The 18,545-nt window shown below is 43.8% G+C and overlaps 1 protein-coding gene across 1 annotated transcript in view; it reads left to right on the forward strand.

Moving 5' to 3' along the window:
• The window catches only part of SLC18A2 (solute carrier family 18 member A2), a 532,773-nt gene that overhangs the window by 440,905 nt on the left and 73,323 nt on the right, over positions 1 to 18,545 (forward strand). Inside the window, exon 12 of the mRNA XM_086922918.1 lies at positions 12,825 to 12,876. Coding sequence (XP_086779044.1) covers positions 12,825 to 12,876 — 52 coding nt within the window. The remainder of the gene's footprint in view (positions 1 to 12,824; positions 12,877 to 18,545) is intronic.

The raw sequence follows: 18,545 nt of genomic DNA on the forward strand, positions 1-18,545 counted from the left end.
TCTTTGTGCGCCTCTGTCTTTTTCTTGCTCCATTCCACAGCCTCTGAATTATTCACCACTTTCCTTCAAGCACTCGCAGCCCAGTCTCACTTTAACCCTCCTTCTCTCACTGCCCCTCCTTTCTGTCACTTCTTCACTCAGCCTTAGAATTATTCCATCGTTTTCACTTTTACCCTGTCTCCCTCTCACATTTTCTTTCTTTCTCTCATTTCCTCTCCTCTCTCCCTCTCCTCTCTCCTATATCTCTCTCTTATGTTCTCCATCCCATTCTCCCAAGCTTTCTCTCTCCCTCAGTCTCTCTAGCTTTCTCTCTCGCTCTCTTCTCTCCCACTTTCTCAGGGGCACCACCACATCACTCAGGGGCACCACCACATCACTCAGGGACACCACCACATCACTCAGGGGCACCACCACATAACTCAGGGGCACCACTCAGGGGCACCACCACATCACTCAGGGGCACCACCACACCACTCTGGGACACCAGCACATCACTCGGGACACCATCACATCACTTGGGGACATGACCACATCACTCGGGAACACCACCACATCACTCGGGGACACCACCACATCACTCGGGGACACCACCACATCACTCGGGGACACCACCACATCACTCAGGGACACCACCACATCACTCAGGAACACCACCACATCGCTCAGGAACACCACCACATCACTCGAGGACACAACCACATCACTCGGGGACACCACCACATCACTCGGGGACACTACCACATCACTCAGGGGCACCAACACATCACTCAGGGGCACCACCACATCACTCAGGGGCACCACCACATAACTCAGGGACACCACCACATCACTCAGGGACACCACCACATCACTCAGGGGCACCACCACATCACTCAGGGACACCACCACATCACTCGGGGACACCACCACATCACTCTGGGACACCACCACATCACTCTGGGACACCACCACATAACTCTGGGACACCACCACATCACTCTAATACACCACCACATCACTCAGCCCAGCCACATCATCACTCAGCACCACAACAGCACTGTCCTTGCTTGCTACCAACAAGCATAGCCATAGCCAATAGGACTTGCATTAGGAAAGTGTAAGCTATTGGCTTTGTTAATAACAATGCTATTAATTTATATATTTTCAAAGCCAACGCATATTAAAAAAATATGTCATTTACAATACCAATAGCTCACACTTTTTCTAATGCGAGACCTATTGCATTGCAAATGCTTGTTTTTGAAAGAAGCTGCAGAATACACATCTGAGGCTCAGAACATAGAGGGGGAAAGACTCCCAGAAGCCAGAGTCCAGCAGCACCAGCAGAATTGCATGAAGTCTTTTGTATCCCTGAGACATCAGAAGAACAGGATGCAAGCCCCTGGAGATCACTTGGAGTGAAGGCAGATTCCAGCTCTCCTTTCAGCACAGTCAGGGCGCAGCAGGGCAACAAGCAGAAGAGCAGTCCTTCCAGAAAATCAACCCAGTTGAGTCCTTTATGCAACTCAGTAGTCCTTCTGACAGAGGTTCAGTTCAAGATCCAGAAGTGTCCATTTGGGTGGGTCAGAGACCGAGTACATATACCCAAAAGTGCCTTTGATTTAGGGGATGACTTCAAAAGAACTCTCTGAAGTTCACAAGGATCCCTTTCAGCCCAGTCCTGTCTGCCAGGCTAATTCTGGGGTGTAAGTCAGTCCTTCAGCCTATTCAGATATAAGTGTGAGCCACCACTCCCCCGTCCTTCCCTGGAACACCCATCAGAATGTACATGAATGCAGATGAGTCCTCAGAATGTAGATGAGCCTCACCTTCCTGTGTATGTCTAGAGAGAATGCCAAAGTGTAGTTGTTACCCAACCCAGACGTGCATTGGAGACAGGCACAAAGAGCAGAAGGTACAGAGAAGTGTCCACTTTCTAAAAGTTTCATTTCTAAAACAGTCATGTTAAATGCAACCTCACCAGTAAGGAGGATTTATCGTTACAATTCCAAACATATCAAACATCTAAAAACGACTTCTCTCTGATCAGGAATAACAGCTTATAAGTTATCCGGATTTATTACGCGCGCAGATGCCCCAGCAAAGGGGCGTCCTGGCGCCAGAACAGAACCAAGGGGACCGGACAGAAGGAGAAAACACAACACAACAACAACTGAGCTAAGGTGCCAAGGGGAAAAGGAAGGTTTTTACCGCCTTCCTAAAAGCGAGAAGCCCCTCGATGGCCCGGATATGGACAGGCAAGGAATTCCATAACTTGGCAGCAAGGACTTGGAAGGAACGTCCGCCAATCCTAGATCTCTTAAAACGAGGAACTGTGGCAAGATGGAGAACAGAGGACCTCAGAGTGCGAGTAGGCACATAGGGAGAGATAAGTTGCTGGAGAATTGGAGGGGAAGAAAATTTAAGGATTTTGAAAGTCAAAATCAAGGATTTAAACTTTATTCTCTGTGCCACCGGGAGCCAATGGAGATTATAAATAGTTCTCCTAGCTGAGCAGAATTTGGGCAAGCCAACCAGAGCCCTGGCGGCAGCGTTCTGAACGCGTTGAAGGCGGGAGAGCTCAGCCTGGTTGACTCCAAGCATATTATATAAGTATATTAAGGAATTCCCAATAGTGTCCTATGAGAGGGATAGGCCTCACAGTAGTGACAAATGAAATAGGCTGTTTGTCACAACTAGGAGATGCAAAACATAAAAGTACATGTTCTACTTTTTACTTTCATTGTTCCCTGTCATTAGGGTTACTTAGGGCCTACTGTAGGGGTGACTTATAAGTAATAAAAGGAGAGTTTAAGGTTTGGCAAGTAGTTTTAGATGCCAAGTCGAAATGGCAGTAAACTGCACACACAGGCACTGCCGTGGCTGGCCTGAGATAGATTTGAAAGGCTACTTCTGTCGGCAGAACAATCAGTGCTGATGCCCACTAGTAGTGTTTGAAGTACAGGCCCTGGGTATATGGCGTGCCATGTTTCAAAGGACTTATCAGTACAACAAATATGCCAATCAGGTATTCACCAATCTCATCATGTTTAGGGGAAAACCACATGCACTTAAGCACTGGTTAGCAGTGGTAAGAGGCCAACTAAAGAGTTCAGCAAAAAGAGGAGGAGGAAGGCAAAACGCTTGGGGTGACCCTTCAGAGAGGGCCATTTCCCAACAACTTTGAAGGCTGCTGGATCCACCTGAGATAATACATTTGTGGGACATACAGTTTGGTGTTTCTCCATGCAGTTCCTGACAAATGACAGTTACATATTCCACTCCTCCTAAACCTATTACATCACACCTAATATCCAAATATAACTACCCTCCCATAATTCTGCCCTCATACATTGGCCAACAGCATCTTTTGCACGACTGTACAACTCAAATGAAATATTCAGCACAGGCTTTAGCTGCCATCCTCCAATACAGACCTTCATAACCACCAGCCCATCTCCTCAACCTTGAATGGCTCCCTCCATTTGCTCTTTAAGGACAAAAATGAGGCCACTCGTTCGAAAATGGAGCAAATCATAAACTACTGTACTCTTGAATATTATAAAGCTCCCATGAGCCAGCTTGCCTCTGTACTAAAAAATGCAAAATCTACATACTTTTAAGATTAAATATTCTCCACACTCTCCCACAGATGACTTGCTCACACCATTAAAATCCTTCTCTCTTCACTCGTCTCTTGCTCATTCAGCCCCCTAAGACTGCCTTAGTCTTTACAGGTTATTCTTCCCCTAAAATCACAAATATCAGACGCACTACGACTCATTTTCATCAGGTTCTGCCACACAGTCATTCTTCCTACCTCACATTCCCATCAATGCTTCAAACGCAGCTTTCCTCCTCTCGATATCACAAGCTGAACTTATTCCTAGAATGAAGAAAACCAACCTCCCTTGTACATCATCTGAGTCTTTCATCCCCCATATTGTCAAACCAAATGCCCTTTTATTTTGTACTTTATCCTGCCTGACTTCCTTCTTTAACCATTCTTTCAGTCAAGGTACTTTTTTTCAGTGCTTCAAATCAGCTTCTGTCCTGCCACCACTCAAAACACGTACAGCTGACCCAATTAATTCTGCTACCGTCGCTCTGTATTACTACTCCCTCCTCAAATATCTGGAACAGCTGATCTTTAACCACATCTATGTTTCTTTCATTGCCCAGAACTAATTTAACCCTCCCTACCTGGCTTCAGATCTTTATTCTCCATTGAAACCGCCCTTTACCATTTATCCACCTTCATCACATCTATGTGCCATAATCATTTGTCATCCATACTAACACACCTCAGTCTTTCAGCCTCTTGTGACACTGTCAACCATGCTGGTCTCCTTACTTCACTACCCCTTTAGGTATAATTAACAAGTGCTAGACTGTGGTGATGTGATGTTATCTTTTCCATGTATTCCATATTCCAAGTTCTGTAACCTTGGTGTGTGGAATGTAGAATGAAAGAATATAGAATGTTTTTTATGTTTGGCAGTTGCTACCAGCTTCCTCACTACATAGACATTCTACCATCTCTCATACCAATCCTTTACTGCCTTAGGGTGTTCATCTCTTTCAATGCCTCTTACTGTGCCAGTCAGTGTGCGACAAGATTTTACTCTAGGCCCTCTTCATTTCCTACTAAATGCAACGTCCCACACTCAGGTCACATTCAACAAGGAAACCTTGTGGGCAAGTATCACATTACCATCCTGAATACCAGTAATAGTGCCACAGTACTTCAGTGCTGTAAGTGCAATGATAAATCGCAGTTGAGAAGGTGTAAAGTGTCATGAGACAATACTTGCTTTACGTACGGTTTGATGTCAGGGTAGGGGAAGGTGTACAAGAGCTTGAGTAATTAAGGAACTTTGGTAAGACAGGTCGTCTTGTCTATTTAGCCAATGTGGAGAAGTATTCTGGAAGTGTGTTGCTTAAAGCTGTAACCACACACACCTTGGTATACAAGAGACAGCAGAACTCTACATGGGAATAATTTATTTATTTTAAATATAAATATAACATCCTTGACTATGATCACTAGCAATAAAGTCTCAGACCAGGTACATGCAACATACTTATAATAGAAGCCAAGGTAAAGACAAAGAGCACCTCTTAAAAGAGATTAGAAAATGTTATGTTATGCGTATTTGAATAGCACACACGTAGCTGGGGAGGGTATCTTGGAGCTTCAAGAAGGAGCTGAATGGGTCGTGCCAGGGCAGGTTCTTGGTGAAGAGTCAGGTGTTCAGTATCTTGCAGAATTCAAGAACCGAAGAGGCGGCTCTGATTTGCAGAGCAAGTTGTTCCAGACTATAGGAGCAATGTAGAAGGCATCACCGCCGAGTCTGGTTCTGTGTAAGTGGGAGAGTGGTGTGCGAGTAGGATTGTGGCTCAGTAAGGGCATCTGGTAGGTTTGTGGAAGATTATGGAACTGTTGAGGTACATTGGAGCAATGTTGTCTAAGGCTTTGCATGTGTGCGTGAGGAGTTTGAAGAATGCTCGTTTGTGATTTGAGAGCCTGTGGAGTTCTTTGTGGTGCGCAGTGATGTGAGTGCGGGCTGGGAGTCTTGAGGAGGGGTGGGAGTCTGGAGTCAGGTGGGATGGTCTGGAGTATTCTGGTCAGTTGATCACTGATTCCAGCTAAAGTCCATTACTGTAGTACAGCTTGCTGGTGATAAGGAGGGTGGGTAACGGTTCTGCAAATGTGGGTTGGGAGCCCTTTGAAGGTCTTACTGAGCATCTTGGGTGTGAGAAAGTAGGATACAGAGACTTCATTCATTTAGCTAGTGAGTTCGTTGTTGATTACTGTTCCGAGGTACTTTACCCGGGTTATCGAAAGGGGTGAGTGTCTAAGCTCAACAGACCTGCGTGTGCATCTTTTGCAAAAAGATTTCTACTTCCATCTTGTCTGTGTTGAGCTTGAAGTAGTTGGTTTTCATCCATCTGGTGACTTCGGTTATGCAGGTGTAGAAATGTATCTGGTGTTTGGTGTCGTGTCGGAGCACGAGTATGAGCTGGGTGTCATCAGCTTAGGATATGATGTTGATTCCACGAGCGTGGGTGATGCTGGTGTTAAACAGTTTGGAGCTGTGTGAGGATCCTTGTGGAACTCTGAGCCCTGAGGTTGATGGCATCTGAGGTAAAGAGGGCTGGACGGACTGACTGGGCGTGGCCTGTCAGGAAAGAGCAAATCAGAAAAGTGCAGGTCCTTGAATGGCTTTGTGCAGTCAATGGATAAGGATGGGGTTGGAGACAATGTTGAAGGCTGTGAAAGGCAGGCATTGGGCACACACAAATCATTTTTTAATGGGATTTGTTTATTCCATAGCAATATTTGAAAGAACCTAGCTGCAGAATCCTTTAATTGTAAGCTGTAAATAAGCATGTAGGTAGAATTAGAAATGGGGTTTCTAGTTGGCAGAGGTATGCACCCTGTCCAAGTAGGGACCCACACTCAAGTCAGGGCAAGTAAATCACAGACCAAAGATAACCTGTGCTCAACCCCATGGTAGCTTGGCACAGAGCAGTTAGGCCTGTCCGCCAGAGGCAATTAAGTATTTGTACACACATACAGTAACACAGTGAGAACACCATAAAAGTACCCCACACTAGTTTAGAAAAATAGCCAATATTTATCGGAGTATAACAAGACCAAAATGACAAACATCCAACATATACAAGTCAAGATATGAATTTTTCAAGATTAAATGCAGTTATAGGGCTTAGAAACACAATAGATCCAGTCAGGGCTATCTCGATGTGCTTGATGGGGATGAATCCACAAATTCAAGATACCTCGATGGATCATAGGCCTGGGACGAAGTCACGTAGACCCCAGTACAGTACCTTGGAGACGTTGAGAATCAAAGATGATGCAAGGCGCCGGGAGGTGAGGCATCACGGAGGCAGTTGGGATGTTGATACCGTACTGCTATGCAGGTCGTTGGTGTGTTGGTGCTCGGGGATAGTGGCTTGCACAACAGAGGTGATATTTCACTGAAGCAAGTGACGTGTTGGTTCCTGGAGGCCGTGCAGTGTCAATGGTCAAGCTTTGAGTGATCAACTTTACTGCGTCAGTGTCACACCACAAGGAACTGATGCATTATCTCCCCTGGCAGTAAGGAACCAAGGCATCACTTCCTTTGGGAGTAAGGAACCAACGCATTGCTTAGTTTTTACGGCACCTCACCTTCCCTGCGCCTATTTTCATCTTTGATTTTCACACATCCCAGGTACTGTGTGATGAAAGTGACGCATCCATAGTTTCCTTTGGACTGAACTATTTTGAACCTTTTAAAAGTGATATCTTGAAGATTCCCACCAGATGCTCACTGATATAGTTTTACCCAGACTGTCAGTGGATGATTGCGACTTCATGGAGAGAGACATACCCAATGACGAAATAGCGACAGCGATAAGGTTCCTTACACCAGGCAAAGCCTCTGGCCCTAATGGATTGCCTATTGAACTTTATAAATTCAAGCCTAACAGGTTGGCCCCATACTTAAAGACTATGTATGAAGAGTCGATGCTTTCTGGTCTCTTACCCTTGGACCAACGTAGGGCCACTGTTGTCACCATCCACAAGGAAGGGAAGCCCAAAACTGATTGTAGGTCCTATAGGCCAATTTCCTTGCTGAATGCGGAGCCTAAGATTCTGGCTAAACTCCTTGCGAATCAGCCTTTGACTGTGGTTGAGACCCTGGTTCATCCGGATCAGTCCGGTTTTATACCTCACCATAATGCAGCATTAAACTTTCGCAGGGTACATGGTGTTCTGGGCAGGGCGGCTTCTATCTTGGAGCCGGCAGCCATAGTTTCTTTAGACGCCGCTATGGCCTTTGATACCATCGAATGGCCATATTTGTGGGCAGTGTTGAAGAAAATGGGTTTGGCCCGAACTACATACATTGGGTGCAACTATTGTATTCCCAACCCATGGCCCAAGTTGTGGTCAATAACAACAAGTCAACCGCCTTCACCATGGGCAGGGGTACCCATCAGGGATGCCTTCTGTCCCCGCTCCTGTTCGCCCTAGCGCTGGAACCATTGGCAGCCTGTATTCGCAGAGACCCGATGATTCAGGGTAAGCATTGGTCTCCGGAATGAGAGGACCATATTTCCCTCTATGCTGATGACATTCTTCTCTCTTACCTCTCCGAGAAGATCCCTGACCGTGGTGTTGGATATCCTTGCGATCTTTGTCAGATATTCCGGCTACTCCATAAACTGGAGCAAGCCCCCCCTGTTTGTCGTGGCGGGAAAACCACCGATCCCACTTCGCGGGTGTCCGATACAGACGTGTACAGAAGATTTTAAGTATCTGGGTATTTTCCTCTCATTAGTACCTTCCCGCTGCTACTCTGACAACCTCCGGCCCCCCTTGCTAAGGCTGCGTAAGGATATTGATAGATGGAAGCCGCTCCCACTCTCCCTGTTAGGAAAAGCTGCCCTCTATAAAATTATGTCTTTGCCCAGGTTCTTGTACGCCCTCCAGAACTCCATGGACTCGATTCCCGCGTCCTATTTCAGTGAAGTAGAGAGTCTCCAAAGAGGCCTATTGTGGAACGCAATCCCCGTATCGCTCTTGGTAAACTTTCCTTAAACTGGTACGATGGAGGCATCAGCCTTCCCAATATCAAATTGTATTATTGGGCGACTCACCTGTCCTTCATTAACCACTGCACCTACACCCAGCCTGGAAACCCAGGTTACAGCATGGATAGATGGCTCCTCTCTGGGGGGAACTTTAATAGAGCCCTATACTCCAGACCCCAGCGTTATCCGCTTTCGGGCCCCACTAAGTACGCGTATAACCCATATAGGCAACCTGTGGGAGGGAGCAGATATCAAATCATTTGCCGCCTTACAGCAACAATACAAATTGGCCGACTCAGAGCGCTTCCGCTACACGCAGGTTAGACACGCATTACGTACTCACCTACAACCTGGGACCGCACTATCGGAATCATCCCCGCTAGGAGATAGAGTACTAGAAGGCCATTTACCTGGCAGCACCATTTCACTGATATACAAAAAGTTGATCAAAAACATCTCGGATCCCCTCCAGGCTCTCCGGAAAAAGTGGACCAGAGACGGCATTGAGATGGACGAAGAGAAATGGCAGGAGGCTATCTCCTCTCTGAGAGTGGTGGCGATACCAGCCCGTCTTTGACTGGTCCAACTAAAATTCCTACACAGGGTATATGTAACTGGGCCTCAACTAGTGCGGATGGGGAGGGGGGACGGGGGAGCCTGTAAACGGGGATGTTAGTTAAATTGGAACCTTTTTTCACATAGTCTGGGAAAGCGAGCTGATCAAACCATAATGGCGCGACATCCGTGACATCATTAACACTGTCCTGTCCGTGCAACTCCATGTAGAAGCCCATAGGTGTCTATTAAACATCTGGGAACCAACCAACTTGAATGTCTGCTCAACACAATGGGTCAGGTTGGGACTAATGGTAGCCAAGAGGAACATTGCCCAGCGATGGGGAGCACCGCTTCCGCCAACAGTTAAGACTGGGAAAAAGACTTAGCAATGTTTAGGGAAAAAAATGTATATGTGGCCCGGGGCTGTCCCAAAAAATGGTCTTGTGTGTGGGGCTTGTGGAACTCCTACAGAGGAGATATATGTCAACCTCCCCTGGTTCCTTCTGCCAAAGATCCCTCTCTCACCCTAGACCTTCCATACTCATTTTATGTATGTTATGCCAACTCTACTGTTCCCATGAAGCCTAATGTACTACTCCCTTGGAAATGTAATTGCATTGCTGATGTTTGTTTCTCAATAATAAAAAAATATTTTACAACAAAAACAGTGATATTTTTCCTTGTGTATGTTGGATTTTTGTTGTTCTGGTCTTGTTCAACTTAGATCAATATTGGTTATTTTTCTAAACTGTTGTGGTGTTCATCTGCAGTGTTTTACTGTGTTTCTGTCTGTTTATGTACAAATGCTTTACACATTGCCTTTGAGATAGCCTGAATGCTCGTGAGAAGCTATGAAGGGGTGAGCAAGAGTTATGTTGGGCGTGTAACTCCCTTACCCTGACTAGAAGGAAGGGTCCCTACTTGAACAGGGTGCAAGCCACTGCCAACTAGAGACCCCCTGTTCTAACACCAGTAAATTAAATATGCAAACATGGATAATCTAAATGCCAATACATTGTAGACAAAGAGCAAAGGCACTTTAGCACTGGTCAACAGTGGTAAAGTGCTCAGAGTAAAAAAAACAGCAAAAACGAAGTTAAGCACACAGACAAAAACCGGATGCCTGAAGCGACAAGACTGGGAAACCCACGCCAAAAAATGTAATAAAAACATCATTGGCCACATGTCCATGCAAGAAGCAGAATTTAAATCCATGTGTACATATATAATAGAAACATGTAACTGCAAGTCGTTATATGAATCTCATTATGTAAGAAGTGGCTGAAGGTGTCAAACTAGAGAAAGGTCCACTTGTATACGAACACTCTTCTAGTAGCGTCATGCATAAACGTAAACTTCATGCTAGAATTAAGCATGGTGACGGCAGCTTTAACAGATGCTGTGCCTGAAAGTCAAGTCCAGAGGCATGAGCGAAAAAGAGACACATATTAGGAATACCATACAATTCCCAGTCACAACCCTAGTCATAATTACAGCTGTAAACCGAGTAATGAGTTAAAACTTCTTAAAAAAGGGGAACAAGATAATAAAGGAAAAATTGGGGAAAGATAGAGGGTGGGGAGAGGTATGGTTAAAGTTACCCCACTCCCCATTTGGAAAAAAATAGTATGGGAGATAAACAGTCCTGCATGTGCATATTGATGAAGAACATGTTAAATAAGTAAGATTTAAAAGACTACATGCTTTTCAAACACTCACCGAAATACCATCTAATAAACAAACATGACTGCCCCTTAAATCCCAGAATTCTTGTCCCCACTTCATTCCCCATTTCGAAACCTCTCCCGTTCCGAGCTTCCCCACCACCCTCTCTCAGAACTATTAGCTGACGACTGTATGAGAATAATGTAGAACTATAAGAGGTTAATTGTCTTCTGTTGCAACACTTATACCTATTGTTGTGCTTATCAATCTGTTGATCACCTGCATTGTCGTTCGTAATTGCTCTTCACCATGCTGCTCTATTACCTCATCTCCCCACGTGGGATGTGTATATGCAGAAGCAGCCCAGGCAGGTAAGAGCAGTGGGGCGGGATGGAGGGTGGGGGAGGGACTCGACAGACGTGGAGTGAAAATTAAATAAATAATATATTTTCCCTCGTCGTCTGCCTAGTCTCCCCCCCACCCCACCGCTCTTACCTGCACGGGCCGCTCCTGTGTATATGCCTTCACTACAGACCTCTGCCATGCTTCCCTCTGAGTAAATCAACACTTACTCTGTAAATAACTAAGTGCAGCAGTACATCGTTTTTGGGTTGGGATAAAGTTCTATCTGCATGACTGCTCGTTTTATTTATTTTTATGTTTACTTACCTGTTAAAGTCCGTAATCCATCCATTACTACCTCTCACCCTGCCCCTCCCCACGTCACCGCCCGGCCGGTTCTCCCACTACCGGCCGCGGCTTCTGCAACTGGCCATGCCACGGACACCAATTCACCAAAACTCTGAGGATCTGATTTACAAAGATAAATTTACACTTTTGTGTAAGTTTCCGATTGTTTGTTGTTCACAAAGGGTTTGACAAGTAGTATCTCTATGAGTGCGGAGTCTCTTCACATGAAAACATAGGTCTTTTTATGTGCCGAGACACTGCACTCGTAAAGATACTACTTGTAAATGCCTTTGTGAATAGTAATACAATTGTAAACTTACACAAAAGTGTTTTTGTATAACCTTTGTGACCTAACTTTATGTGCAGAGGAGACTCTACACTCATAAAGCTTCAAATCATAAAACCCTTTGGAATTGCAAATAATCATCAACTTATACAAAAATATAAATTTACCTTAGTGAATCAGGGCCAAAGGGTTGTAAAAATGACATGATACACCATATGGCCTGCCGAAATCATAGTAAAAGTCTTTATCACCAGGGGTAGTATGGGAAGTGGCAACAGCAGCAAAATAAGAACTAAGGGGTATAGCTGCTACCCCTGGATAGCCCTCACTGATATCCATGAGCCAAACCAACATGCAATACAATGATTAAATTCATGTTACATTTACCCACAGTCAAGGGATGTACCTGATCACAGTAGAACTTCATTAGACGAGGTACAAGTCAAACATATGATCAGAGTGGGGTAGGTTCCTGTTGTATCTTGAGTCTCCCTGCTGCTCAGCTAGAATGCATGTGTTGTAGAATGTTGGATGAGTGGAATGCTAGTATGTTATGAATGTCAGTTGGGTGAGGGCTGAGCAGCAGGACAGCTGCTCCTGATGGGGTAACATTGTAACTTATAATCTACTATCTTAATTCAATAAAGTAACCTTCTTAATCAACAAGGAAGACCCAGCTTCTTATTGGTTACATCAGTTCCCCTATGCAGCATGATTTACACTTGCGTCCAGGAACCACGGGGTAGATAATCTGGTGTGCTAAACTGAAACCTACAAGAGATCGGGTGTAGTTTTGATTCTGGAAACCTTCATAATGCACAATTCCTTTGTGGTATACGCATGAATGTATGGCTAGGGAGACAGCCAACGAGGTTTCCTGCTTTCCACTTGAGTGTAAAGTGGCCAATTGTATTTATTTTCTCTTTTTCCATTATGCCTCCAGGAGGACTGGTCAACAGTCACTAGCAGTGCTGAACTGATTATCAAGACATATTCTCATACGTCTCCCACGTTAAAGAACATTTTCTTGTCTTTCCAGGTGGCTCTGTGCTCTGCTCGGAATGATAATCGTTGGAATAAGCATTTTATGTGTGAGTACCATTTCGCATTTTAACAGAAGAAATAACAATAGAATTAACTGCTACCTACTTGAATAATTTGTCCGATGTGTACAAGACCAGAACAGCCTTGTCCTAAAATGACCCAACAATTTGTTTGTAGGATTTTGAGAAAGACATTTCGCAGAACTTTTAGCATTCTTCAAATATTTCAAAGGATTATTCCATGTGTTATGAATTTGGACTTTGTGCATTTTACCCTTGCTAACAATAATAAAGTGCCTGTGCTTTCCATTTCAAACTGCAATTATATACACCTAATTGGCACATTTTGTTTATTTATAAGTCCCTAGTATATGGTAATAGCCGTACCCAGGGCTGTTAAATGAAATGCTACTAGTGGGCTGCAGCACTTATTGTGCCACTCACTGAAGTAGCACTGTAAAACAGGTCTCCAGGGCGGCCATTGCAGCCTGAGTGTGCATTTATTAAGTTCCATTTTGACCTGCCAAAATAAACTTTTTGCCAGATCTAAAGCTTCCTTTTTAAAATTATATGACATCCCTAAGGTAGGCCCTAAATGCATATGGAGCAGAGTGCCTGGTATTTTAAAAGTAGGACATGTATATGTAACGGTTTACATGACCTAGCAGTGATAAACCTTCAAAGTCGTTTTTCACTGTGGTAGAGCGGGCACTCCCAGTGGTTAATACTGGCTTACCCTATTACCCTAAATAAGTGCTAAATTCAGTCTGGGAGTGGCTAGAACAATGGTTTAGGGACGCATTTTAATAGTAATTTAAAATTGAAATCAATAGTCAAGTCGGATTGTATATTACTATTTTCGAAATTACTTTTAGGAAACTTTTCATTTTCCTGACTAAAATGAAAAGGCTTTCCTACCAGTGTCCAGCTGCTACCTGACCACTGATGGGTCCTCTGAGATGTGTATCTCTACCAGACAGTGGACAATGGGCCCCAGGAGTGGGACTCTTCCCTTGATAGGCTGGCCAAGGGAACTGCTGTGTCAGCCCCTTCCTGACCTTCAAAGGATGCCTACCTGGTAACTGTTGGATGAAGCTCGCAACTAAGCCTGTCTCCCCTTTGACTCACTAGCCAGACTGGCACCAAACCCAGTGGGGGTATAGGATCTGACCAGAACTGGTGTAGGGGGTGGACAAAGGCTTGTCTTACACCAACAGGCTGACACCTGGAAAAGATCTGACCCCACAGACTTCTCCTAAGAACGCTCCTGGACATGTGAAGATCAAAAGGAGGACTGCCCTGCTGTCAAAAACTTGAAGGAAGAACAGACCTGCTTACCTCGAAACCAGGACCATAGAAGTGACTTGAAGGGTCAGTTGACTGACCAACTGTTTTAGCTGTAGGGATACAGCAAGCTTCCAGTGTTAAAGAGGCCTTTCTCCCTGCAGCTGCCTGACTGACTGACAGTCAGTTATAACTGGACCTGCTATGGACCAAGCTGCTGGCCTCTGTTGGAGTGCGTCCTAACCCTTAAGTGGTGCCATCAGGCCTTGGATCCTTGTCTGCTGTTAGAGCACACTCCTCCTGTCTTCAAACTGCAATTAGTAGGATTTAGAAATGTTTTGCCAACTTTCTGCCTGAAGAACCAAAGAAGACCAGGGTCACGTCAAAGCTACACCCATCAACGTCGAATTGCAGGTCTGCCTCAGCTTGCTTATTTACCTTGCTGAAGGAGGTCTGGCTTCCAGAAACATTTTGAAGTTCAAAAATAGAAGACTTCTCCGGGACTAAAACTAAGCAGCCTCCAATCTACATCAAAGCCTTCAGAGGAACATACTTTGCTAACTCAGAGCTTTCTTGCTTTTATCGACGACTGCAAATGCGACCCCACTCTTCAGCAACCCACTGTGGTCAAGCCCCACTTCTGATCCAGCTTGCAACTTTCCCCGCTGATGACTCGTAGATAAACACTTTTCCTCCATAAATGTTTCTAAGTTTGAAGGTAAGCATTCCACCGGGGACGAAACATTGTCAGCCTTAACTTTCGTCTCTAACCTGGTCTAGACCAGATAACCGCGGTTGGCGCCTTGTGGTACTATTTTTAATTCAAACTTTGAAAATTCAAATCTCCTGTCCACCTGTTGGATTTTTTATGTTTTGGTGTTCTATTTATTAAAATGTACTCTATTTTTCTAAATTGGTTTGGGATTTTTCTTGTGATGTGTTTTCACTCTTAGTTTTTGAGCACTGTATAAATACTTTACAGATTACCTCTAAGTTAAGCCTGACTGCTCTGTGCCAAGCTACCAGCGGGTTAAGCACATGTTTATTTGGTGACTCTAGTAGTTCGCAATGACAAGACTGTGATTATTATTTGAGGTGGGTTCTCACCCCCTCAACTACACATTTTTTACACCCTGCAATCCAGCTTCCTATAGCAAACGCAAACTTGAATTATGTTTTCAGTGTTACCAATAATGGACCTTCAGTTGACCACATAATTAGCTGCGCATGGGTTTGCGGTGTGGAGATAGAATGTGATGCTTTGGAGGTAACATTCCAATTCTATATTTTTTCCTGCGTATGTGCCAATTATCATGATTTTAGTGAAAAGTGGTGCTGGTCCACCTTTTGTTAGTGGTGCATAACTTTCTCCGGAAGCTATAAACTGTCTCAATCTAATAAGGAAATATAGACTGAAATAGACTGACAGAACCATCCAAGCATTATTTTTGTATTTATTATTTTTATTTACATTAAATATCTCAGATAACAATATTTCATAGTAGCTTTAACATACTCAATAGTAAAATATGTAGGGAATACAGGATACCCATAAATAGAATGAAATAAAAGAGCACAAACGACCAGCGAAATACACCATCTTAATACAATCAGATATTGTGGCCAAGATATACTCAATGCTTTGATACCCCTTATATCTGCGATTCACTGCTAAACTTTGCACTGGTCTGTGAGATCCCATGGAATCATAATAATAGTACTAATTATCTAAATTCTAATGATTGAAAATGTGGGTCATTAATAATGCACTAGCACTTTATTTCTGAATTAGTCTTTACTTCAGAACCAGTATTGACAATCTGTGATTTACTGCCTAATTTTGCATGTTTTTTTCAATGTTGCAATCTGTTTACTATATGCTACTGTATTTAATCATTAATAGAGGCCACATTTGAGTGTGTGTTTATTTGAACATTTACAATGTATTTGTACATCGTATCAAATTCAAGAACTCTGTGTCAAATATTATAAGAGTTGCGTATTTGCACAATTATAGTATATTTCATAACTTTATCGCTTTATGCACATGTCCCTCATAATTCAAAATATTTGTTCAAGTTTTATCATTTCGATGTTAACATGAAATAGCATATTTGGTGCTGATTCGACATTTACTTTCAGTCTGTTTATTAGCTTCACAAACATGGCGTAATTGTTTTTAGAGTCATTAGTGCGCACTTGGTATTTACTGTGCTTCCTATCATGTGGCGCGTCATGTGATCCAGCTCGCACGAGGCGAGCGAAACGCGTCCTGGCGGGCACTATGCCTGAACAATAGGAGACTCATTTTGGAATAAATCTGACATTGCATACACTCAACATTGGAATTGTTTGAATTTTTTTGGAGATATCACTGAGGTCCGTGCCTGGGTGCTCTGCCAAAAGATTGTCAGGGCAGGAGTTGGAGTGACCTCTTATATTCTTATAACATCAGAATTAATCAATCCGAAGACTTGTAAAGCGCACTACTCACCCGTAGGGTCTCAAGGCAATGGGAGGGGGGGATGCTGCTACTGCTCGAACAGCCAGGTCTTGAGTAGTCTTCTGAAGGTAAGCAGGTACTGGGTCTGCTGTAGGAGGATGGGGAGGGTGTTCCAAGTCTTGGCGGCGAGGTGGGAGAGCGATCTGCCGCCGGAAGTCATTCTTCGGATGCGGGGGACGGTGGCGAGGTCGGCGGAGCAGAGCTGGAGGTTGGGGGTGTAGAAAGTGAGTCGCCTGTTGAGGTATGCTGGTCCGGTGTTGTGGAGTGCCTTGTGTGCGTGGGTGAGGAGCTTGAAGGTGATCATCTTGTTGACGGGGAGCCAGTGCAGGTCTCTCAGGTGGGATGTGATGTGGCTGCGGTGGGGGATGCTGAGGATCAGGCTTGCAGAGATGTTCTGAATCCGTTGTAGTCGTTTTAGGAGTTTGGCCGAGGTTCCTGCGTAGAGGGAGTTTCTGTAGTCCAGCCTGCTACTGACTAGGGCCTGAATATCTGCCTGAAGTTCAAATATCTGACATTGGAGCGCCCACCACTCATGAACCCTGGGAGGTGTGGAGGTAATCCATGTCCTTGCAATGCGCGGACAGCTATCATTGCAATGGAAACAATAGTGGATAACCTAGGGCTAATATCAAGTCTACAAGCCAGCATAACATCCTTAGTGGGTATCTGAAGGTCAAGCCCCAGATACTGAAAGAGGGTCGCAACTACATTGGACCAATAAGCATTTAAAGATGGGCACCCAGCAAACATTTGTACAATTTCTGCTGCTTCAAGGCCGCATTTTGGGCAATAGAATGTATCACTAGTATCTTTAAAATCCCACTTACCGATTTTTCTTGCGTATAATATAATACACAGACAATTTTATACTGCTCAATCTTGAGACTATCTGAGAAGACCAAAGAGTTGATTATGTCTAGAGTATTAGGATACCTTCTGGTTGGATAGCCTGATCTAGTCTGTGACTGCACTTACATGCAAGAATAACCAAGTCATCATCCCTGTGATCGCTAATAATATATTATAATTCTGTATATCTCCCTGATCATTAGCTTGCCCTCAGTAGTGAATGAATATATCAGGATATCCAGGTCACTAAGGGCAACACTATATGTAGGATTATGTAGAAAAAAAATCACAAATTTGAAAATATTTTTTAAATGACGGTTACGGAAGATTACATATTGTTTGCAATACTGCAAAAGTACATAGCTTATTGTAATCAGATAACAGCCTGACAGTTTTTAGAGCATGCTCATACCATGATCTGGCTACAGAATCATGAAATACAGAGTGGAAATTGGGATTGCCCCATAGAGGTATAAACAATGGATCGTGGGAACAGATTACTTAAAACTAATTTCACCCCATAATTACAGATATACTTAATAATCTTAAAACACATCCTTTTAAAATAATTTGAATCAGAGTTTCCATAGAAGGAACCTCATGTTAGCCTTCATAGCCATTTCATATTGAGGGATGTATGAATCCATATTATGGTTGCTTAACAAATTCCTAATGCGGATACCAAATGCCGCCATAGATCTAACAATCTGGCAGTGGGAATCAGCCCTGATTGCAGGGGAGCTTCATAAATCATTTAACTCCTCTAGCCCTCTTATATCCACAAATAAAGCTTTCAGTAGTCCTCTCAGATTGCTTAAAAAGGGGGAATCAGGAACCTATAATGGAATTGCACAAAAAAGGTAAAGGCATTTTGCAAGAATATTCATTTTGACATTGTTACATCGTCCAACTATGCTTATTGGGTGATGATTCTAATATCACATCTTGGCTTTACATGATTGTAAAAGCAGCTCATAATTAGGGCTCCCGGTTTTATGGTATATATATATTTTTTTAACATTTCCGTCAGTATTTATCCATATTAACAAACAAACTTTGCCACTGACCTGGGAGCCTTGCC

This window comes from Lissotriton vulgaris, chromosome 5 (genome assembly GCF_964263255.1).
Source record: "Lissotriton vulgaris chromosome 5, aLisVul1.2, whole genome shotgun sequence".
Classification (NCBI taxonomy): domain Eukaryota; kingdom Metazoa; phylum Chordata; class Amphibia; order Caudata; family Salamandridae; genus Lissotriton; species Lissotriton vulgaris.